Source organism: Colias philodice, chromosome 13, assembly GCF_061535455.1.
Source record: "Colias philodice isolate Cphi_HAF_F1 chromosome 13, ilColPhil1 Martin Lab GWU primary, whole genome shotgun sequence".
Lineage (NCBI taxonomy): Eukaryota > Metazoa > Arthropoda > Insecta > Lepidoptera > Pieridae > Colias > Colias philodice.
The window spans coordinates 8,630,026-8,654,750 of record NC_143098.1 but is presented as its reverse complement, the minus strand read 5'-3'; the positions used below and the strand labels follow the sequence as shown (position 1 = coordinate 8,654,750).

Sequence of the window (24,725 nt, the reverse complement as noted above, 5' to 3'; positions counted from 1 at the left end):
AGGCCGTCATTTTTTCACCGTGCCGAGCAAAATATCGCTGCGCAAAAATGGCGTGATTACTTGAATGTTATTACTTCTTCCTTTGTGTGTTATATGTTATAATTTTCTATATAAAATTCTCTTTACAGTGATATATACGTATTGTAGTATTTCATTAGCCAAAGTTCTTATTTTTAACAAATAATGTAGGTCAAAATGCGCGTTCCAAACATGGCGGGTTTCGGTGTTGTTTACGAATTGTTGAAACTATATTTTTATATTTTGATACGTTATATACGTACTAGAAACTATCTAGATTAAGTAATTACTAATATAAATCTATTACATTCTTATATTTACGCAGATTCAACATTTTAAAATATTTGAAACGTAACAATGGCCAAGGACGTAACGATCCGGATAGCGTGCCGAGTCATTTTTATTAGTAAAAATAATAGACATATCCTGTATAATTTGTATATATTATGCATTCATTTTAAAGGAAATATAGTCTAGTTTTAAAATAAATAAGTAAAAATGAAGCCGAGCGCATAAATTTGTCGTAATAAAATTAAATTGCGAGAAAATCTAACAAAAAAAAGTACAATTAAGTATTATCATTTTTTTTAAAATATGAAATTGTAAGTTCGAAGTATATATTTTCTACTCTAATGATGCCTCATTTCATTACCTATCTAACAGTATTTTTTTTTCGTAATCTGAGCTATACTTTTCTTTCAACAAACGTTTTTGTAGGGATGGGTCACGCGATTTTTTTTTGAGCAGATAATGAGAGATATAGCGATAGCGTCGGACAGAGATCTCACGCGTCAGTCTGACAGCTCGGACCAGCTACTGGATAGCCTGCTACTTCGTTCGCGTAGGAACCGGTAAAAAGGGCGGTACATCGGACAATTAAATATATTTACTAACTTGTCTTCGTCACTCTCGTCTCATTATAATATAATGACCAAGAGGAAAATGATGGCCATGGCCAGGCCATCTCCTCTATTTTTCACTTATAATTTAAAGAGAACGACGTTACATAGTTTTTGTACCTACATGAAGTAAAACCTAAGTTTAAAATAAGCACTACCTATTGAGAAAACAGTTATTTTGAAATCAAACACAAACACAAACATTTTGCTTAGATTATATAAAAATAGATATAAAGATTATTAAGTCACAGATACTTTTTAAATTTTTATCACTTACAAAACAGATACCATTAAGGAAGGTTATCAATGATTTAAAGATTACATTTTGCTGAAAGTCACCTCAACAGGGTTGAAAAAGTTTATCTTCGTCATAGTGTGAGTGTATAGCAACGTATCGCTAAATTGGCATAGGATTAAATTTGGATGCCGAAGGTCTATAGCAGCCATTCCTATTTCTCCGCGGGCCATACCGCGACCTTCTGAAATAGCTGAAGGTAGGAACTTGTTAAAATATTACTATATTTAAGTGTTTTTTGTTCTGAAAAGTAGGTACCTAAGGACTATTTGTATAATATTATGTTAGTGAGAAGCATAAATAAAGATTACCGAATGATATCTTTGAGACAATGATGAAATGAATACAAAACTTTCATGAGTTATGAAGAGTAATTTTTATTGATAACATTGTCTTTGATATTATACTTATAGTAAAAAATAAGTATTTAAGTACCTACCCAATATTACACTAGCTTCGACAAAGCTTGTGTTTGTCGATCGTGCTGATCGATTTCCGCTGTGTGGTCCTGAAAGTTATCTCTAAGTTATTATATGAATGTTGTTCAAATCACTAAATCAATTATAATATTATACATCATACCCCTGCTACTGCTACTAATATATCGTATAGCAGCTGGTCGGTTCTTTGGCGTGCAAAAAGATGAATCCAAAACTGCAGAGTCACTCGCTAAAACGCGGGGCGGTATACGAGAACTTGACGACGAATCCAATTTAGAACTTGATGTTATTAGTCTGTGTTCGTTAATTGTTTATTTAAATAAATTATACAATAGTAATTACCTACATCTATAGAACTTTAATGATTAGGTATACACCGTTACACGAACAACATTTTTTACCTAGTTATTAATGCTTACTTTCTTTTCACCGTTGGAGGTAGTCCTGCGGGTGGTCCCATGGATAATTTTCGTTTTCTTTCTATTTCATTGTTTTTACTAAATTGATATCTAGGACCTTTTGCACAAGATCTTGATGTTTGTAACGAAGCAGACATAATGGGTAATTTTGTTATAGCCCCGCGAATGCCTTGCAAAAATATACAAATTTCAAGGTGAGGTACATTAGTTTGATATAATTTCACTTGATTCTTATTTTCTAATCTTACCCATTGTATCATCTCTAAAAACGAACTCATTTTTTCCTTTGCGCTTAAAGCTAGTACTAAGGGTGCCTCTTTTCACAACATTCATTGTCCAATTTCCAACAACTTATAAATCGTTTCTCGAAATCACCTGACTACGAGAAGTTCGATTAAACTTTTTAAATAAAAGTTCTAACTACCTATATTCTATTTCATTTATTACTTATAAAATTCAAATATTTCCCGCGTCATTGGTGACTACGTTCTGGAATCTGGAATAACAGGAGTATTGTATTGCGCCAAAATTATACATTTATATGTAACTCGTAACCAGAAAATCTGTATCTAACCTTAGTAATTCTTGGAATTACCCATAAAACAAAAAAAATTACGCTGAATAAATCTTTTAAAAAAAGTGCTATCATAGAATATACTGTTTTTAGACGAATTTTCTAACAGGCATTTTGACATTTTGAGACTTGAGAGTTGAATGATCGTTGTTCAGAGGTTGAGAGTGACATTTTGATCCATTGATAAAAATTACACCAGATTACAGCTGATTGTTTTGTTTGTTTATAATAATATTACTAAAATCAATTCTATTCAAATTTAATTTAACAGAAAACACTTATACAGTTATCCTTCTCCACAAAAGTAAAGACTCAAGAGCATGGTGCCGTTAATGTAAGAGATTTTCTTATTCGGTTTACAGGTAAGTTGTTTTGTACAATTCGTTAGCAAGGTTAACTGGAACAGACAATTTAATTAATTCCAATTTCTATTTGTCATGAATCAGCAATAGTTAAATAGTGTTTCACAATAATTGTTGGCAACTTATTAACTGATATAAAACATCCCGCTAATAGTACTCGTGTCAACTTTCTGTTTAATAAAAAAAGTTGTTCAAATACTGGGATTGCGTATTTTGCAAGTAAGTTAATATATCATTTACAAATATGTTACTTTCAGTTAATTATTTAATACATTTTAATTATATTTAACAGTTTAACAAAATATTTTGACATTGAAAATTGTTACTATAAAGTTATTCCACACTACTGACATGTTACTTGTTACTATACAATTATTATATTAGCGTATTCATCCACAAAATATCTTTATTAACAATAAAGTACTATAGAAATTTATCAGCCCCAGTCTGGTTCAAACTGGAAGGAATGAATGTTGGCTTTTTGATAACCAGCCTATTGATTACTGCTGTTTTGTGATGAACTACTAACACAGTACTAAATGAGATATTTTGTGAAGTAATTGTGCATATGAAGTAAAATTTTCTTCCTTATTAAAATCAATATGTTTATAATGTGGATGACTAAGTAGATTTCTGTCCCAGTAGAACCTGGTTGAAATATTTAGCAGCTTAACAATAATAAATCATATTATTGCAGTATTTTTAACTGGTGGTAAAATGTTATAAATTTTAAATGTTGTTAAGTATGTACTAAAACCTTGCAAAACTAGCAGACGCAACTGTATATATTTCTTTCTGTTTATAGATTAAGCATAAAATAAATATTATAATATGTACATTATCAATAGAAAGCAGTTTACAGGCAAAACTACAGACATGCCAAATATGAACATATTTTATCATTAATTATTCTTTATATTTAGAGCCTGATCATAAGCGGCAACTTCTTATTATTTAATAAAAATAAACTCAAAATTTCCAGTCATGTTTACTATATTTATTTTAAGCCAGTGATATGATTAACAGTATGATGAAAATGCAAATAAACTAGTCCATGCATCATTAGCATGATCACCTCCAAATGATAACCTTATAAAATGATAATAAATATAATTGAAGTGTTCAGAAAAAATATTGTACTGTTTGCCTGTTAACAATGTTATCATGAAAATCAACATTTTAATCAATAATAGTTATGAAGTAACATTACAGATAACAAAATTTGTGATCTGTGAACAAAACACAAAATTTATGCAGCTGCAATCTATAGCATGACCTAGTAAATTTTGGTTCAAATATTTTACAGTTTATTAGTATAGATTGTATAGAAGCTCATTATCTTATAATAGATATACTAATGGTAATGTATGGTGTAGGTACAAATTAAATTAACAGCTATTTTTGGAAATTATTTGATTATTATCAAATTTCTATAATACATGGTGTATTTTTTTTTAATGGATTAGAATATAATTTTTTATAAAATAGTATTTTTAGGCATGATAACTACATGTCCATTTCAAAATTTTGATTAATACCTTCTGTAAATAACATTGGTATTCCAACCGTTTAATGGTACTTATTCTTTATTTAAGTACCTACTTACTATATTTTTTGCACATTTTTCATGCAAAAAGTGTAAGTTATGCCTATACCTGCTTATGAAATTTTAACGTAATTAAAAAAATGGGTTTGTTTTTACAAAACAAGTTATTATCAGTCCCGTTAACGTCGTAAGATAAGGCGATTTTCGACCGACGCAAATGGCAAAACGAGCGTTTCAACAAACATTCCATATTCTTCTATCGCGAGTGAGCGAGACGACTGTCGAATCGTCGCCCCTACTTCAGTAATCACAGCGGTCTACACACATCTTGTGGGCCAGATGACGCGTGACGTCATTCATAGTACGTAGCTCTCAGAGAAAAGTGTTGTAGCTCGCATCATCGCGTTATCTTGTAGGGGTTGGTAAATAAAAGGCGATAACGCGCACGGAGGACACTGTACTATATGATATCACACTCGACGGAGGCGTGTTCGTGACAGTTTCCGGTCAAGTGGGTTCCATTTATTAGTTTATTAGTATTGAAAGTTCACGCAAATCGTGCGGTTATATTGAATTTTCTTTTGTGATTATAAGAAGACAGTGAAAATGGCTCTGACCAGGTATTTTTTGATGAAGACAAATTTTTGCACGTACCTACTTATGCATGTTTAATACTTATAAACTTTTAATAACATTCTATAAAATATTAAAAATTGTAAACAACGAAGAGAGGCAAGTATAGCGCCCGGCAAACTTCTTGGTGGGGGAAGAAATTATTAATCGGGAGTATGATCGAGATTCAAGTGTATTTTTAATTATTATGGAATATCGGTCATGACTGTTATCAGTAAATATGTATTAAGTAATTTAGTTCATGGGCAAACAACATTTATTTACTTGATTTCCTTACTTGCAATTTGCGTAGTACAGCATGTTATTGAAAAAGGTACTAGTTAAGGAAAATGGAAACTTGAATAGAAACCTTTGTATTAACTACGTCAACGTAAAATTTAAAAATATTTAACCACGACCATTTAACCGCATGCTTCATAAAACTATTATAAGTACAATAGACATTTAGTTTAATTCCTCATTATAACATTAGTGTTGTTAGCAGTTTGTTAATGCCAATTCAGTCTATTTAATACCGGTAAATTTAACCTAGCTTGTAATTTAAATAATTAAACAACTTAATTCATCGTTTAAAGAATAATTAAGTAGTTAGGTACTTAGTTTAATCACAGCTAGTTTATGTATATTTTTTTTGATATACATTTCAAAGAAATGTGCAATACGCGACTCTAAACTAACAATTTATTTATTTTTTTTGTTCTACAGTTTAAAAAACAATCTCCAATTCGCGACTCTAAGGACGCTATCGTTGGTTTCCATAAGCGTCATGTCGCCTCAACAGAGTGTTCAAGAGGTGTTCAGGACGGCTGACTGTGTCTGCTTCGATGTGGACTCCACGGTTATACGGGACGAGGGGATCGATGAGCTTGCAAATTTCTGCGGCAAAGGAGACGAGGTGAAAAGGCTGTAAGTACATACGATTATTGAACAGCCTGTATATACCTATTTTAGGGTGTGTCGTTGTTGTTGATTTTATGTCAATGATATTTTATATATAGATACGTTATATATACTCACAATATATCCAAAAAAAATACTTCATATGCAGTGTCAGGCACACACAAATACAAGTTTAATTTTACTTAATTTATTACATTGACAGACTGTATAAGAGAGATGGCACTAATAAAATGATATAAACAATAAAGACAAAGATAGTTTGTCACTTCCGCGCAGGTGTAAGCAAAAGTCATAAGAAGTCACCAATTAAATATAAATAAACAAATAGTTGCCATGGTAATTGGCATAGACTAACGACACAGAAGGTTCAATCATCAATGTTATAGATGTTACGTTTCCTGCACAAGTAAATAAATGTGACAATTTCATTTACTATTTAATTATTATTATGATGTTGTATTAAAATGAAAAAAACTTTTTTGGAGATATAACTGTATTAAGTAGGTATTTATTACTAGCTGTGGTGTTCGTTTTCGGTCATCATCATTTCACCCGATAAACACCCACTGCTGAGCATAGTCCTCCTTATAGAATTCCATAAGGACCGATCTTACGCTATTCGTTTCAAGGCAGTTCCCGAAACCCGTACAAGGTCATCACTCCAACTTGTAGGATATAATAATAGTGGTGCCTAGATGAAAAAAAGGATGAAATAAAAGAAAGGATGAAGTATAAGCCTTTTTTATCTAAAACACAAATAAAATTTAATATTTATGTTCAATAGCTATTTACAGAAAAGCAAATAGCATTTTTCGTCAGCAGCAATAATCTTTTCTTTAATGTATACGTATATTCAACATCATTTTTGCAAAAAAATCATTTTTGCCATCACGATTTCTTTGTATATAATAAATAGATATATTTGTTAATAACATGCACTGTGTGGATTTAAATATAAAAATAATCAAGTATTTACCCAAATCGAAATTAATAAAATAACCGTTCTTTTTTCAATAATCGTATCTACATGATAATCTTTGAACACAGTGTACGCTAGCTTTGTCACACTAGTGATTGAAGCAATGTTTTATCCCTTTCATTATTTCAATATAAGTGTCAAGCATGTGTCATTCATAAAGAATTGTAAATTGTTATTTTTACTCATAAACTGTAATAATTTAATATATTTTCCTGTGATATGATATTCCTTTATCTTTCTTTATTTTTTTGCACGAATACGTGCACTTTCTGAACACACAGGAAGGTATTTTCGACAACTTTAATGTACCTATCGGCACATGCGCTCACTGGGACCGGTGACAATCTGACTGATTGCATTGGTCCCAAATAGGACCAATTCACGGAAGCAATTTTGGTGCGTTTATGACGTATCTACCTCTTGTTTCTATATATAATATCATTGTTTTATGTACGATTATTGAACACGCTGTTTATAGTTTAAGGTGTGTCATTCTTGTTGATTTTATGAAGCAGAAATTGTTGAGTGCTGTTCAAATATTAAATAATTCAGTTAGATATAAAAAATACATTGCATAGGTGCCATAAAGTACCTTTAGACTTTAGAGCACGATACTATACAAAAACTCAAATAATAATCGAAAGTAAACATTATACGAAAAATGTTATAAATTCTAATAATAAAAGGCATGGCAGTAATTCAATAAAAATAAAAGCTTGAAGTTGAAGTGTCTAAAGATTTATTATAATGAAATTAGTATAATTAGATCCAGACTGGCTTTTTAATAAAGTATGCTATATTAACAACTAGGTAGGTAGTAGGTACCTACCTATTCATTGAATTTGGATTTTTGATTTGAATGAGTTCATAAGAAAAATATTTCATCATGATCCATTGACTTACTTTTTGACTTTCGTTACTCGGTAAAGATTTCTTTGGCTTTCTAATAGTTAATAAATTATTTTTTAAAGTCGACTGAGTAGTTTTTGAGTAAAGTTTTTACAAAAAATCCTCTCTATAATAGGTAGATTGATTACAAATAGCAGAATATTATGATATATATTTTGTGAATAGATAATAATTTGCGTAACAATTTCACAATACAAAAGTCAAAACAATTTCTAAATATAATCTTGGTAATAAAATAATAATCTATACGATTGATAAGGACGAAATCCTGACTTGTTTTTCCGTTCGTAATGCGCATAATTTTATCGAGGCTGTGTGATATTATACATTTATACAAAAATAAAAACAACTATTGCGATTCGAAATATAAATAAGTTATTTTTATTTGATACGTCAACAAGCTCGGTCAACAGCCACATCAGGAATGATGCAAATATTATCCGGTTCAATTTAAAAGTTGGAGACATACCTATGTATTTTTAAAAGTAATACTACTTTAATAATCTGTGGTAGTACTATCCGAATATAAGGAAATGAGCCTGTCTTAAAATTATGGTTATTACCTATTTATTTATGACTAGCGGTCCGCCCCGGCTTCGCCCGTGGAACATATTTACGTTTTCTCTACATAAGAACCATCCTCGTACTTCAAGGAATATAATAGAAAAGAATTATCGAAATCGGTTCAGCCGTTCACACGTGATGCCGTGACAACGCGAAACGGGTGCAGACCCGCCGCCTTTTTATAGCTCCCGCCGCGAAGCGCGTCGAACGCGGCAACTGATACACAAAAATAATCCTTATGGCATGATTCTGTATTCACGCGCGATGACTTATAGCGTATTTCATGTATAACTTTGGTGTTTCTACACCGATTTACATGATTCTTTTACTATAACCTGCCCAGGAGTATGAAGAATAATTGTGCCAAATTTGGTTAAAATCCGTCGTGTAGTTTCTGTTTCTATAGCGAATATACAGACAGACAGACAGACAGACAAAAATTTTACTGATTGCATTTTTGGCATCAGTAGCGATCTCTTATCACCCCTTCATAGTTTTTTTTAAGTATATTTAATGTACAGAATTGGCCTCTACAGATTTATTATAAGTATTAAGTATAGATAAAATATGTTTTGGGTTTGTAGCGACACCTCGCTCTGAATCGCGCAAGCGAAATGTTTTCGCTACAGAGCAATATATACAACTTTCCGACATCATCCATAGGGGCCTTAACGGCCGGCCAGTCGAGTAGACTGGTCGAGGATCCTCCCTTTTTTGATGGAGGAATTCCACCTTCCTTCCTCGACAGGTTCATGTTTTTTAATCAGTTGCCCATTGTAATTGTTTTCATAACATTTCAATATAGCCCATAAACACTTTTACGCTCTCGTGTCACAGATTTTATGGATTTTAATAAATACGATGATAATATCTAATAAACTGTTTATAATTTACATACGATCACCTTGAATAGCCTCAAAGCACATATGGTTAAAATATCCGCAGACTTGTTTTTGAGTAGACCCAATAATTTAAAAGTCATCGCCCCTAAACAACCGGCTTAAATTCGGCAAAAATCTGGTCCTGACCATCCTGAAGGTGACTTGTGAAGGGACAAGAAACTGGCAGACTTATTTAGGAAAGCGTTTTCGATACCAGAATGTAAAATAAATATCTATTTGGGTGAGCGTAATAATCTCCTGCCCTTATGCTTATAGTAACAGAAGTGCCCTTATTCAGAAATTCGTAGATTACTTTTCTATGCAATTTTGCAAAAACCCTATAGAATAAATTTAGTTTTATATTTTGTTTTATAGATCTTCTTGTACTGCTTCTTTATTACTTACCTATATCCGATAACGTTCATTGTTAATAGCATTCGACAAATGTTTCAGTTGAATTACATTTCAAAAATTATCTTATGATAACAAACATAGCAACCAAATTTGTAATCAATACAACAACGTAATTTGAAGTCCAAAAATAGAAGTACATACTTTTATATAGAGTTCTTGTCGGTGCTAAAATGTATTCTTTATTTTTACAGAACTGCTGAAGCCATGGGCGGTAACATGACCTTCCAGGAGGCACTTAAGAAGAGGCTAGACATTATCAGACCTACTGTCAGTCAAATTAGACAATACCTAGAAGAATTCCCTATTCGACTAACACCAGGGATCACGTAAGTTTTTTTGGATATTATACATTTGCTGTTTAATTTACAGGTAGCAATAATGTTTTGAAAACACCAGTATAGAAAGAAGAATACAATATAAAACTACCTCATAGGTATATAATAAACCTAATAATCTACATATTACCTTCTTAAAATAGTACTACTACCAAATCCACATAAATTGTGTAGAATATATATTCTGAAAAACACTTCAAAAGAAAGAGCATTACTTGCACGTGCGTCTACAATTCAACATACATGTGTGGCTTCGTGATAAAATACCCATTAAAATAACGAATTGAGACATAATACAAACTAACCGATACATTACATAAATACATGACACATGAAACTATCCAGTTATTACCACTTTAGGTGACTTTATCACCGCGACCCGACCCCGTCTGACTCAATAGTGTAAATATTTAATTCATTACAGCATTGATTGCCAAATTTCTCCATTAATAACGAAAACAATGATATCTTAAATTATAACATACATTTCCATACGATTTCATAGCTTTTCATTGAGTAAAGACGATTAATTTAACATAGGAAAGCCTTTCATTCATGTTGTAATATTTATAAATAGAATTATAGATAACGTGGCATAGAGATACATGTTGATAATAATATGGTATTGATTTTAAATTACTCGACTCCTCAGTTTCAAGGTTAAACAAGAAGAAATCCCCTTTCTTATCAAGCAAAATAATGAATTATTTAATAATCTGTGTGCGCGTGAAAAGTATTTAATGAGTACGTTTCCTTTACCATTCCTGCCAAAATCACTACGAAATAAAAAATTCGCCCGGCCTAGCTTGATAAAAATATGCGAAAATTTCGGTAATAAGACGAAAAGCAAGAAGTCCAGTTGTTAAGAATCCTGTGAAGTCATTCTCAATATCTACAACACTGAGTTGGTTTAATAAGCGATACGTTCACACAATAAGTTCTAATGTACCAGAATTGTTCTAATGTAAAGAAAACAAACATCTAAAGAAGAATTTATAATCGGTACAATTTGAGTATCTAGTGAATGTCCCGCAATATACCTTGTCTTCTTTTAATTCCAATCATTAACTTTCACCTTTATACCCTCCAAATTTCTTACTTATTATAAACAAAAGATTTTTTTTTTTGCAGAGAATTAGTAAAGTTATTACAAGAAAGAGGTGTGGTGGTCTACCTCGTGTCCGGAGGTTTCAGAAGTCTAATAGAACCAGTTGCTGACATACTCTCTATACCAAGGAGCAATGTATATGCTAATAAATTGAAGTTTTTCTTCAATGGTGAGTTATTCAACCTTACCGTGTAATATTGATTTTATAGATTTGTTATTTCTTTTTTTATGATTAAGATAGTGAAAGAATTGATATTGATAATGGTGAAGGTGATAATTGTATTCTGATAGAGATAGGTATAAAAGTGTTAAAGATAATTGCGTTATTGATTTGTTTAAGCCTAGTTTTTAGATAGGTTTTGAGTCTGCTTTAGCAGCTAATTAAGTAATGGGCATGTAGGAATTTTTTTAACGATACTTTAGTTGCTCTTTAAACAAGTCCATTGGTCTGGATTGTACCATTTTATTGTCAAAAGATCTATCAGGCAAGTAATGAATCTGGCCCTATTAATATTTAATATAGCTGAAAAGTGACAAATAAACCTTTAATATAAGACTAACACTTCGTAGATATTCGATCTCGTAGATCGTCTTGCAAAATTGTTTTTCCAAATAGGTGATTTTGCCAAAAGTAAAGATTTGGAACAAAGGATACACATCATATAAAATACACTTTAACCCGACACACTAACATATCGAAGCGGATAAATATCATAATATATCAGCGTGTGTTGAATCACGCTGGGTCACTGATAACTCTGGGGACTTGTGATGCACCGTTATCGTGAAAAAATGACCTGGGATGGGTAGTTCCCGGAATTTGGCCGTGTTATAGATGTCCAAAAACACAAAACTCTAGGTGATTTTCTGAATTATCTTGTCTGTGGCCTCGTTTAAACGGTGATTTTCGTCGTATTATAGCTGCAATAATATGTCTTATAATGCAATACTCTAGACTCTAGAGTCTAGATGCTTTTCTGTATTAGCTTATCTGTACGGAGGATAAAGCTAAAAAATAATGCCTATTGGACTAAGCAGTTATGTAGCTTACTTTTCTTTCTACGGTTGTGTTTAAAATCAGTTAAGTAGCTCCTGAGATAAAACGAACTATTCAGTGTTCACTTTTTTATGATGCAAAATCGGTGTATTGGCATTTATAAATGCTGATTAGTTATAATGTCAAATATCTTTGTAGAATTAGGAGGCAAAATAAATAAGGTTTATGTAGGTAGATATTAGGGGAAAAACACACTTCGTATTAAATAACTTTACACGTTCTTAGTTACTTTGTGAAAAAGTCCCTCTTGAGGAAAACATCTGCTTTCCTACAATTTATAAGGAAAATATTCAGTAAATATAAGGTACTTTACCTTTAATTTTGCAGTAATATTTTCCTCTTAAATCCCATTTCATTTATTAATTAAATTATTGCACAAATTATTGCGGAAAGGTTTTTGAATTGTCGATGTAATAAGAAATTTTGTACGCTATAGGCAAGATCATTATTACTCATATGAACGTTACAGAAACAAACATCCCACGAAAGTATATAAAATATACATAACTATAAATAGTAAATACTTGGTAATTATACTAAAAACAAACAACTACTTATCATTGGTATATTATTTAATGATTAAATATCGTCAGACCCCCACTGGGCGTGTTGACATTGCATGATGTAAATTATATCAAATTTATCCTACGACGGAATGTTTCTTATCTAATATACATTAAGGTTTAAAATAGCATTGAAATACGATTTATTATTATTTTTGAAGTGAAAACTTCTTTAGCGGCGTTGAGCACTTTTTCTGTAATGGGTATAAAATCTTAAACTCGCGTCAGGACACGTGACCTGATCGAAAAAGCGTAAGACGGAGAGTGTCTACTCTCCATCCGTCTTACGCTTTTTCGCGAAGCTGTCTAGCTATTCCCTCTCTACTACGCGCGTTTTCACTTCTGCTGGCACTCCCGGAGTGCAACCCGTTTTTTTTATATAACTTTGTGACAAGTAAAGTAGATTAGTAGTAGATTTTTTTTCCAAATACCTACTGCATCTACATTTGGTTTAGTTCCTGAAAGTAATGAAAGTTGATAATCAAATTTGAACCTTATTCTTTAATTTATATGGTAGTGTTTCTACTCATAGCACACTTATGCATATAAATTAGTTCCCGAAAGTGCCTAGCTTACGTTAATTATCATATTTGACCTTATTCATATACCCATAAAGTAGAAATTGGACTGTTTTAGGCATGAGTAGCAATTGTTTCAATACAATATAATTGTTTTGTTTTGACGCGTGCACGTGACGGACGCGTGGGGTAGGGGGCGTCTTCTGCTATTATCGCATGTGTTGACGTATTTCTCTGGTATTATTATATTAATATCCAGTGACTTCCAGATTTATTTAGAAGTTTTGGAATGATCTTATTCTTCCTTTATTAGGTACTTTCGTTTTCGGTTAATATATACTTGCTTAGTTATGCGAAAGCTAGGACAATAATATTAAGGACAGATTCAGGTGGTGTTTCTGCGTGCTAGTTGAATAAATTAAATATCATGTTATTTGCTATTTTGCAAATGATTTAATCTATCAATTTGTATTCTACGAATTAATATCATAGTAACAATATTGGAATACTCCGAAATTCTTAGGTAATCGTATTAGTCAGAAATATGTTTATGATTAGATAAAATACTGTGTGGGTTTTCTTATACATATGATAAAGAAATAGAAATTAGAATAAATTAGTTATTTGGATTATAAGTCCAATTGAGTTTTATATTTGCGGTCATTGAAGGTTAATTTTATTGTCAATAGCAACAAAGAACATCTTTATCCAGAAATTATTGTAAATAATACCTCAAAACAACCTTTCTGAATAAACAAGAACCCTTGGAAATTATTAATACTTTGCCATTGTTATTTTGACCTCGACTCTACTAGGTCTTAAATGGTAATATTACAAACAGCTCAACATCGATAGTTTTCAAGTACTTCAATTGATCACAAATAGTCTAGATAATAACACTTTAATAAATCGGTCACACCGCAAGTGTTGTTTGTGACGTCATCATGATAAGGAAAGTGGTATCAATAAATATAATTGTATCGTTAAATCAGTTTCTATGTCAACTATGAGGGTAGAAATTATGTAAACATGTAGGTAGATTAATAATAAGGGCATGATTTTCATAACATTGGTAGGTAGATACTGAACACTTTAATTCAACTGTTTCAAGTAGTATAAAACAGGATTCGACTACAGCGTCGAAAATATAATATTAACAAAAAATAATAGTTGGTATGGATGGTATATGTTGAATTAAACACAATTATGTAATTCAAGATATTTCGTTTAATATCTTACATGCATCTAAAAAGAAAAAACTTGAATTTAACTTCAAAAAGAAAAGTATCTTAGGTTTTTCCCCCTAAATACGATTTATGTAATTCCTGTCATGGCTTTTATTAAATTAATTTCATCTTTCCAGGTGAATACGCAGGTTTCGACGAGAACGAGCCAACCTCCCGGTCGGGTGGTAAGCCACTGGTGATCAGAAGATTGAAGGAACAGCACGGTTATCAGCGACTGGTGATGATTGGTGATGGGGCAACTGATGCGGAGGCTTGCCCGCCTGCTGATGCTTTTATTGGTAAGTTATAGTTTATTATTAAAATTGAATTGATTTATATATAGGCTTTATTTATATATAGGCATTTTTTGTTGATTTGACTTAATCAAAAAAAAGTTGAATTGGGTTGGTATAATTATAGTTTATTTTATACAGTGGGTATCGAGTAAGTGTAAGTGAGAGTTTCTAGGTTTGATGCTAGTGATTATTTAAAAAGTGATGATCTGGCAATGCACAAATTTGTAACCTTATTGACTTTAAGAATGTTCTTTAAAATATACTGAGCTCAAGCTCAAGCTCAAGATCACGAGGCGGGACTCGAACCCGGCGGGTCACGGGTGGCCGAGTTGGTCAGGCATCCGCCCAAAAAAGGCCCTGAACAAAAAAGGTCGTGTTCCATCGTCACAATATTGTATTCACTGAAAATTGTTTCGTATTGGTTGAAATGGTTGTTAATCATCTCGATAGACACATAAAACTGAAAGAATAGAATAAATTCGATTGCTCTGGCGAGTCACGAGTGGCTGAGTTGGTCAGGCATCCGCCCCGGATTGGCGTGAAAGGTTCGAGTCCCGCCTCGTGATCGAATTTTATCTATTCTTTATAAATTTATAGAAATAAAGTTACACACATGTGGTGAATTAAAGTCTGGCTTACCGTAAATAATATTATTCTTTATTGTTTTATCAATTTCCAGGTTTCGGCGGCAACGTAGTAAGAGAGGAAGTTAAGAAGAGATCGCCCTGGTACGTCACCAACTTCCAGGAACTCATTGACTCTCTTTTGGTACAAACCATACAATAGTCAACAAAACAAATTATTTTATTATGAATGAAACTTTAATTTTTGTGTGTGAATTGTGATGAAAGATTTTGTACCTGGATATTGAAGTAATTCAGTTATTTTTCAAATATGAATAAATATGAGTAACTATGTGTTTTAAGGTTATGTGACAGGGAAGGAGATATAAAAAATGTTCTTTCTCTGTTACACAGCTCTAATACTACTGCGTACTAAATAATAGTAGCAAAGATATGTCATTGTAATACTGTAATTGTAGATGTTCAAAACATTTGGATTTTGGATTTTGTATGACCAAGGAATACCATTACTTAATATTGCCATCTCTCTCTATCGCAAAGAAATAGTGAATGATTGGATAGTGACGTAAAAATTATTCTAGATTTTAAATACATATATAATTGATACTTACTTCATTATTTTTGAAGGGATTTTTTGCTCGAGCGGGGATGACTTTAAAAAGGCTTTCTCGCTCTAGCAAAGAACAATTTTGGGTGTTGGAAAGAGACAAAATTAATAAGTATATTTTTATTAAGATGGCATTTGGCCAATATAAATTAATTTTCCTGAAATGTTTTGATATTTTCAGTATCATACTTTTTATCTGTTGTATTAAAAAAAATAATGCATGATTTTTATTTCAAAATTTATGATATAATAATATAAGGAGAATTGAAATATAACGTGATAGAGGGTTTGGTCGAAAGAAGCTGTGGGTGATTGCTAGTATTTATTTTGTATTATTGACTTATATAGTTGTAATTAAGTTAATTGCTCTGAACAATTGAAACCTCTAAGGGCCGATTTTTCAATGCTTGGATAAAACTTATTCGTCGAATAATGTATAAGGGTGCACTCACACACATCAGTCACCGTCACGGCACGTCACCGGACAGGATTAAAAAAAAATATGTATCAATAGTTCTAGTATGACTCTGTTCCCACACGACAGTCGCCGGCACGAAATCTATCAGTGACGTCCCCGGTCAGGCACGTCAAATAATCTTTCCATACATGTATCATACTTTTATCCCCACTCACCCGGTGCCGTCACGTCTCAGTTCAGTCAGCGTCGTGCTACCGTCAATTGCTACATGTTCTCTAGCGTGACACACGTCTAATCACTCACTAACCTGATGTATGTGTTCAATGATTCAGTCAAACCGGCGACGTGACTGACGGACAACATGACGGTGACTGGTGTTTGTGGATACGTACACAAACCGTCACCGATCAGTCATCGGTGACTTGACGGTGACTGATGTGTGTGAGTGCACCCTTAAACTACCATTTTAAAAACGTATTCTAATTGCCCGTATTTGACAGTTTACGTGACATTTTAATATTATTGTGTAATACTTTATTGGACGGATAAGTTTTATCCAAGCATTGAAAAATCGGCCCTTAGTATAATAAGTTAACGTTTTTGAGAATAATTTCATAAATGAAAATGCTATATAGTTTTATAATTATATATTTCGATGATAGCATATTTTTATACAAAGGTTTTATTATAGAGTTATTAAAATACATGTAAAATAAATAATTCGTACAAATACTAGTTAATGTTACTCGTAAATTTGTGATGTAGTTTTTCAGTAGTCTAGAAAATTCTAGAGAAATATTAGTTCAATGATATCATTATAATTTACCATTTATTATAATCCGAAACATCACAATGTATTGTTGTTGTAAATATTAATAGAATATAATTAATAAACGAGCAAAATATTGAATATTTTTATAAAAGTATTTGTAACTGCCAGTTTTTTATTGCTTGAGCATTTAAATGTTATTGTACTGTGAGTACAAAATGTTTTCATTTTATCAGGACTTGGTTCTGTGCGGTTTGTGAAATGGTTATGTTATTCAATAATTTTATAGGTAGTTCAATTATATAACGTTATGCGTATTGAGAATATTATAGATTTAATTTTAATATGGATTCATGCGTATTTATGCTGTACGTCTATATAATTAAGGTCCAAATTACAATGTCAATTGTGGCTGTGTACTTCCTATTTTAAGAAATAAAGCCTTATTATTTGAAATATGTTTTGGTTTATTTTATTATTCTATGTTATTTATAATAATAGTCTTTCCCATATATTATATCCTATTATTGCTTATATCTTATCATACAAAAAAGAAAATTGATTGTGTATTGACTATTGATATCAACAATTTTAAAGAAAAGAGAATGGATATGGTTATAGTAATTTGGATTGCGATCTTGTCTACCTTATTTCATTCTATATAATAAAAATGAATCGCTTAGTGTTGGTAAGCGCAAAACTCGAGAACGGCTGAACCGATTTCCTTAATTCTTTTTTATAACATTCCTTGAAGTACGAGGATGGTTCTTATGGAGAGAAAATGTAAACAAGTACCACGGGCGAAGCCGGGGCAGACCGCTAGTATTGAAATGCATGTTAGGGCCCAAAGTTTCACACGGCAATTATTATCTTAATCTTAAACTATTATAAAGGCGAAAGTTTGTTTGGATGTATGGATGTATGGATGTATGGATGTATGGATGTTTGTTACTCTTTCACGTAAAAACTACTGAACCGATTACAATGAAATTTAGCACACATATAGAGGGTAACTTGGATTAACACATAGGATAGGTTCTATCCCGGAAATCCCACGGGAACGGGAACTATGCGGGTTTTCCTTTGAAAACGCGGGCGAAGCCGCGGGCGGAAATCTAGTCTAGTCTAGTATATTATAAAGGCGAAAGTTTGTATGGATGTATGGATGTATGGATGTATGGATGTTTGTTACTCTTTCACGTAAAAACTACTGAACCGATTACAATGAAATTTAGCACACATATAGAGGGTAACTTGGATTAACACATAGGATAGTTTTTATCCCGGAAATCCCACGGGAATGGGAACTATGCGGGTTTTCCTTTGCAAACGCGGGCGAAGCCGCGGGCGGAAATCAAGTATAGTGATCAAATATTTCTGTCAAAATTCTTATTTACGTCGTAGAGGTACTTTGCTATTTTTTCAGGTAGGCATTTATTTTTTATAAACGTTAATTTTAAATAAATAAAAAGATAATGATCATCTATTTTACTTTCAAAGAAACACAGAAAACAGTTTTTTTTTTAACCATTTGGATTTATTGTTTCACCTTTTCCAAGTTTTGCATCTTCATATCCCGTAAATGAGTCATAAATTTAAGAGCTAATTTATCAGGAATAGGCACAATACCATAGCGAGGAGCCCAGTTAGACCTAGAAGGGAATTCTACATTAAAATATTTGTCATTTTGCCCTTCTGTCCTTTGATTTCGTAGTATATTTCTATCGTTTTCATTTCTCAGTAATCCATCGATATAGTCTACTCTCCTATAGTTCTTCAGTTTACATCTACCCCTGGAACATTCGGGTTTACTCGTATCGTACAAGCTTAACTTTTTATCTTCAAAGAATGGGAATGTAGAAATTTCATAATCGAAATCTCTGTTTTTCACAGTAGGAAACAACGGCGTAGAGTATGTTGTTATTTCGTACGGTGCTGTTGTTCTTGTGGTTGTCATTTCAGTTGTTGTTTGCGTTGTTGTTGATCTCGTTGTTGTGGTTGTTGACGTTGTTGATGTAGTCGTAGTTTTTGTGGTTGGGTTCGTTGCGCTCGTTGAATTAGGTGAGTTTTTAGATTGTATGGTGACGACTAGAGGTACTGGATATGGTACGAAGACTAAATTGGATTGCGGGTTGCAGTTATCACAAATTGATACGCAGCAAGGTTTTAAATTGTCACAGTTTTTGCAGGAACATTTGCAGTTTCTGTATCTATCGTATTCATAGTTGGATTCTATAGAATACTCTGGCATTCTACCGCCGCCTCGTCTATACATTCGATTGTTTTGTCTGGGCTGACTCCATCTCCTGTAATCGTATTCACCGTAATACGGCCTCTGTGGCTGGTAGTAGGGCATGTATCCAGGTTGTGCATTATTTATAAACTGTGTACGTACTTTATAAACCCATAGACAGATATGAAGAGACGTAAGTATCTGAAACAATAGGATTTTTATAGCTACATTTTTGAACTACTTCAAATTATGAAAGAATAACAATCACACTCCTTAAATATAGCTTCAATTCTTTACGAATGGGTGGTTATAGTTCACGCATATTTCTTCAATCCATACTAATATTATAAATGCGAAAGTAACTCTGTCTGTCTGTCTGTTACTCAATCACGCCTAAACTACTGAACCAATTTGCATGAAATTTGGTATGAAGATATTTTGATACCCGAGAAAGGACATAGGCTACCTTTTATTGCGAAATATGTACCACGAGCGAAGCCGGGGCGGACCTCTAATTTTATTATAAATGTCTAACTTGTAATATACTGGCTGTTGCCAGCATCTTCGCCCGCATGCTCAAAGGAAATTATTAAAAAGACAAAATCGCTGCAAATATGACAGAAAGACAAACGAACAATAAAGAAACACTATTTATTTATAAAATTAGCAAGGAAGTAAGCATAAGGGTCATACCGTTTTCATTACTTGGTCTGTTTTATTTTTTGTTACATTTTCTACGATTGGATTGTATTGCTGTAAATAAAATAAAAACAAGTGTTGTTATCGCATTTGCCCTGCATGTTTATTGTTATTTCATTTCAGTTATAAAATGTTTTATAAGTCGTCAAAGGAAATATTGTGACTGAAAATTGATTATATTTAGTTTTATTCAGTTTTTTATTTTACTAGAGGTCCGCCCTCGCTTCGTCCGTGGTACATATTTCGCAATAAAAGGTAGCCTATGTGATATGTCCTTTCTCGGGTATCAAAAAATCTCCATACCAAATTTCATGCAAATTGGTTCAGTAGTTTAGGCGTGATTGAGTAACAGACAGACAGACAGAGTTACTTTCGCATTTATAATATTAGTATGGATTATTGTTACGTCAAGATATTTCATTTGCTCCTAATGAATCTAGATTAGTTATGTTTGCTCTTAACAAAATTTAGGCGCGTTACTTTTCCTGATAAATTTTTAGATACGCATATGTGCGAATACTTTTATTGATGGAAATATTGTATTTATTTTATTTAGGGAAAGTATAAGAAGTCGTTCCAAATGTGTTCAAATAAATAATATTAGTCAATATTAGTTTTGTAGTTGGAACTTGAGTTGGAACATCACTTTTTTTTATAGAATTGTATATTTCGATAAGGAGGTTTACCTACCTGTTTTTATCGTTAGACGTTAAAGAAACCTGTACTTAAGCGCGTCACACACGGTGAAGATACTATAATGTTTTATCTTAAGATACTGTTATATTTTATATTACAGTATCTTAACGCATCCTGTATCCGCGTTCGGACCATCATTTTTCTTTTTGTCATTGCGTACTAAGACCCCTGTAGAACGGCCATCCTGTTACAAATGACGCGAAATTTTGTGGGTCATTTGTAACAGGATGGCGGTTCTACAGGGGTCTTAGTACGCAATGACAAAAAGAAAAATGCTGGTCCGAACGCGGATACAGGATGCGTTAAGATACTGTAATATAAAATATAACAGTATCTTAAGATAAAATATTATAGTATCTTCACCGTGTGTGACGCGCTTTATTTAGTTATACAGAGATTTGGCTAGTATAGGCTTAAATATTGGAATTATCAAAATTCTCAATTGTAATTAGGATTCGTGAAATTAAACATCTTCCCGAATCCCGATGCCTTATCGAAATATGTATTACGTAGTATATTATTATTAGTCTGTGGTATTATGATTTATGACTATGTACCGATACGAAAACCTTGCGAAATATAAGTTCGCCGTGATCACACCGCACCGTGATGTGACAGAATTACTACTCGTACCGATAACACGCTACAAGATTTTGCTACGGCAAGTCGGTAGGCGACGGCATTACACAGGTAGGCTACTACGCTCATAAACATATTTTCAATTATTTTGGCTATTAGATAGGTTTATTAGATTTCATTTCAACGGAAGATCAGACCCATCTTATTTTAACAGCCAATCGTTATATACTGTTTCGGCGCACCACACTAAGAATCTACAAAGCTAGTGGTTTGTTACGGGCTGTTTACTATTCATTTTACTCTCATTGCACTTAACCACTACAATATATAAGCCTCCTCCTACTCATTTAGCACCCGCTGATAGAATGCAATACAATCAGGTTTTGATTGCCATCTGACCTTAGACAACCTTGGGGCCATTTAGCGGGCAGTTATCGTTCTGATTATTAATAGAATCTAATTTAAACTTAACGAGAACCAGTTAACAAGTACATTCCGAGTGCTTTAAGCAGATAATTTAAATAGCAATTAAGAGTACCTACCTAAAGTTTTCACTATCGCTATTTGCCTTGTAGCATATTATGGTTTAATGGACCATAACTAAGGTATTAAAATTAATAATTGTGAACGCTATATACCAACATAACTAGATAATAAATTTCATCAAAGTATGGTCAGTGGATACTGTATACTAATGATATTACCTGCGTAGTGGTAGCGTTGATTGATGTGATGAACGAAGTTATTACCCACTTACTAATTATGTACTATTCTATTACGTATAATACAAGGTACTTATTAGTTTTGAGTTGTTGAATTTTCAATTACAATAGCTATGCATCACTATTATATATTTCATAGAAGTAGTAAGGTCGTAAATGTTAATATATCGCCGACCGGGTGTCCCACCGTTGGTAGACTAAGCTCAAAGGAGGTTATAGTTTTGCATACGCTGAGTACGTAAAAAATACTTAAAAAATTCCAGACGCGTTTTTTTTTTCAAATAGATGAATTCTTAAAACTCTATGTGTACACCCCTAATAAGCAACCCGCCTTATTTGCCACCCTCACGTGAGCTATCTTTTAAAATTATGTTTTCATAGACAAAATGCTCACATTAGCGAATCGTTATATATCGGCTGCGCGAAGTTAGAGAAGAAAACATGGATTAAGGAAAAATTTGCAAAAATTTTTTAACATCGTGATCAGTGTATGCAAAACTACAAATCCCTTTGCGCTTAGTATACCGATAGTGGGACACCGTGTATATTATAATACGAAAAGTGTACAATTCCCCTCTACGGATAACTGAATACGCCTACGAAATCGCAACGGGCGGCGGGCGCATCTATAACTATATTTCAGTCAAACACTAAATTTTAACACGTTCTACAAATTAAGAAAAAAAAGTGATTGGATTCACACCACAAGATTCTTAATTAGTATACATAGTGTAAAGGCTGCCGTTTATCATTTCATGAATCATTAATAAGGCAATATTAAATGGACATCAACTGGTTACAATATTCGCATTACATGACTGTAAATCTAATTCAGAGAATATATTATATAATATTAATGAAAAATATTATTTATAGATACGACTGCAGCCAGAGAGAAATAATCATTCAGTTAAAAACACTTTAATATAAAATTTAGTCCCTTACATTTAGCGTATCTACGTTATTTTCAAAACGTCCTTTTCAAGAGTACCATGAGAGCACCATAAAAATTTCACAAAGCACGAGTATGAGAAAACAAATGTCTTATTAGCGGAAGCATAACGTTTCCAAGTCGGGTGAACCGTCGTGTCGAACTTTCAACTCTAAAAATACATATATCGTTGGTGACCCCGCACGACTCACGCGCAGTCGCGGAGTTTTCTGAAAGGTCAAACCACGCTCAACTGGCGTATTGTCTCTATAATTTATGCTGAATCGATTAGTTGCTGGATATCGTGATGACTTTATTCCTTAGTGAAGTGTAGTGATGTGATTTGATGTGGTTGTCGATGTTTTGTTATCGATGGTTTAATGTTTTGGATTTGTCTAATTTATGGATTCGTAAGTAAATTCAAATCGATCAAAAAGAACATTTTCAGCCAAGAAGTTTGAAATATTAAGGAAAAACAAAATATTTTGTTATTAGTAGTTTTAGTGAAATTACATATACTAAATGAAACCATGAAACCACTACCTACTAAATACCAGCAACGTTTTCCATTACCAAAAAATAATTTCTGTGATACAATTCGAGTATATTAATTTAACGATTCATATTCTAATATTTATGTAAATAAAACATTCAACCCAAACAAAGTGTTTATTAAAAAATTGAAAAATATAAAAAAAACAACTCTACATTTAAAGATAGAGAGAGATAAAAATAAAGCTAATACGAGTTCACAAATAGTTAAGCTTTTTCCAACGATGAAAGCGTGTCTGTAGCTTTGAAAGTTTCCTTACGTGGATGCAACACCCGCATGCTACGTAGCTGTAACATCAATTTTTCAGCCAAATTCTCCGGTATAGGCACGATTCCGTACTTCGGCATCCAATTTGGTTTCGTTCGACGTAAGGACGTTAATACGAATTTATTTCTATCATTTATGTGTGGTGCTTTAGCTATAATATCGTTGATATATGCATCCTTGTTTCGTAATAGTTCTGGTGGTGATGTTTCAGGCTCTAGTGTGGTTGTGGTTGTTGAAAGAGTTGTTTCTATCTTTGGTTCCTCTTTTGTTACTGGCTCTGGGGGTGCTTCAGTTGCATGTGCTACCTGTTCTGTTACTTGTGGTGCAATAGTTTGTTCTGTGGCTTGTGGTGTACTAGCGGTTTCTTTTTGTTTAGTTGAAATGATCAAAGGATAAGGGTATGGTACTATGACAATGCTTGATTGCGGTTGTTGGAAGCAGTTAACGCACACATTCCTGCAGCATGACTTGATGTCTTCACAAATTTGGCAGGAACATTCGCATTCTGAGGAGTCATCGTAGTCATCATACATATTGTCCATCGGTCCTACATCGTAGTGATCATAAGTGCGCAATTGATTTTGGTAGTAGGGTGGATATTGCGTCTTGGCAAATGTAGACAGCAGACATAACAATAGTGTATGGTGTATCTGTAATAAGAGTTCATAGCTGTTAATGTACGTGTAATGAATGTAATAGTAGAGTTAGGCATAGTTGTTTTAGTATATATT

At 32.7% G+C, this 24,725-nt stretch overlaps 2 protein-coding genes across 6 annotated transcripts in view; one reads left to right on the top strand and one right to left on the bottom strand.

The window, feature by feature from the left end:
- The first annotated feature begins 2,841 nt into the window (after positions 1 to 2,841).
- On the top strand, positions 2,842 to 16,511 carry aay (phosphoserine phosphatase). Of its 5 annotated transcripts, none has more exons than XM_089702655.1 (6): positions 2,842 to 2,979; positions 5,892 to 6,092; positions 10,025 to 10,159; positions 11,300 to 11,445; positions 14,778 to 14,939; positions 15,616 to 16,511. In XM_089702655.1, exons 1-6 carry the CDS (start codon positions 2,966 to 2,968, stop codon positions 15,720 to 15,722), a joined length of 765 nt encoding a protein of 254 aa, XP_089558781.1. In that variant the 5' UTR covers positions 2,842 to 2,965; the 3' UTR covers positions 15,723 to 16,511. The 5 variants fall into 5 exon arrangements, with proteins under 5 accessions (XP_089558781.1, XP_089558782.1, XP_089558784.1 ...); XM_089702656.1 differs by having other exon boundaries at positions 2,852 to 3,007; XM_089702658.1 differs by lacking the exon at positions 2,842 to 2,979 and adding an exon at positions 3,125 to 3,226.
- A 7,318-nt stretch (positions 16,512 to 23,829) lies between these two features.
- The window catches only part of LOC149483558 (uncharacterized), a 50,528-nt gene continuing 49,632 nt past the window's right edge, over positions 23,830 to 24,725 (bottom strand). The window contains exon 3 of the mRNA XM_089702659.1: positions 23,830 to 24,644. Coding sequence (XP_089558785.1) covers positions 23,934 to 24,644 — 711 coding nt within the window. The 3' untranslated portion in view covers positions 23,830 to 23,933. The remainder of the gene's footprint in view (positions 24,645 to 24,725) is intronic.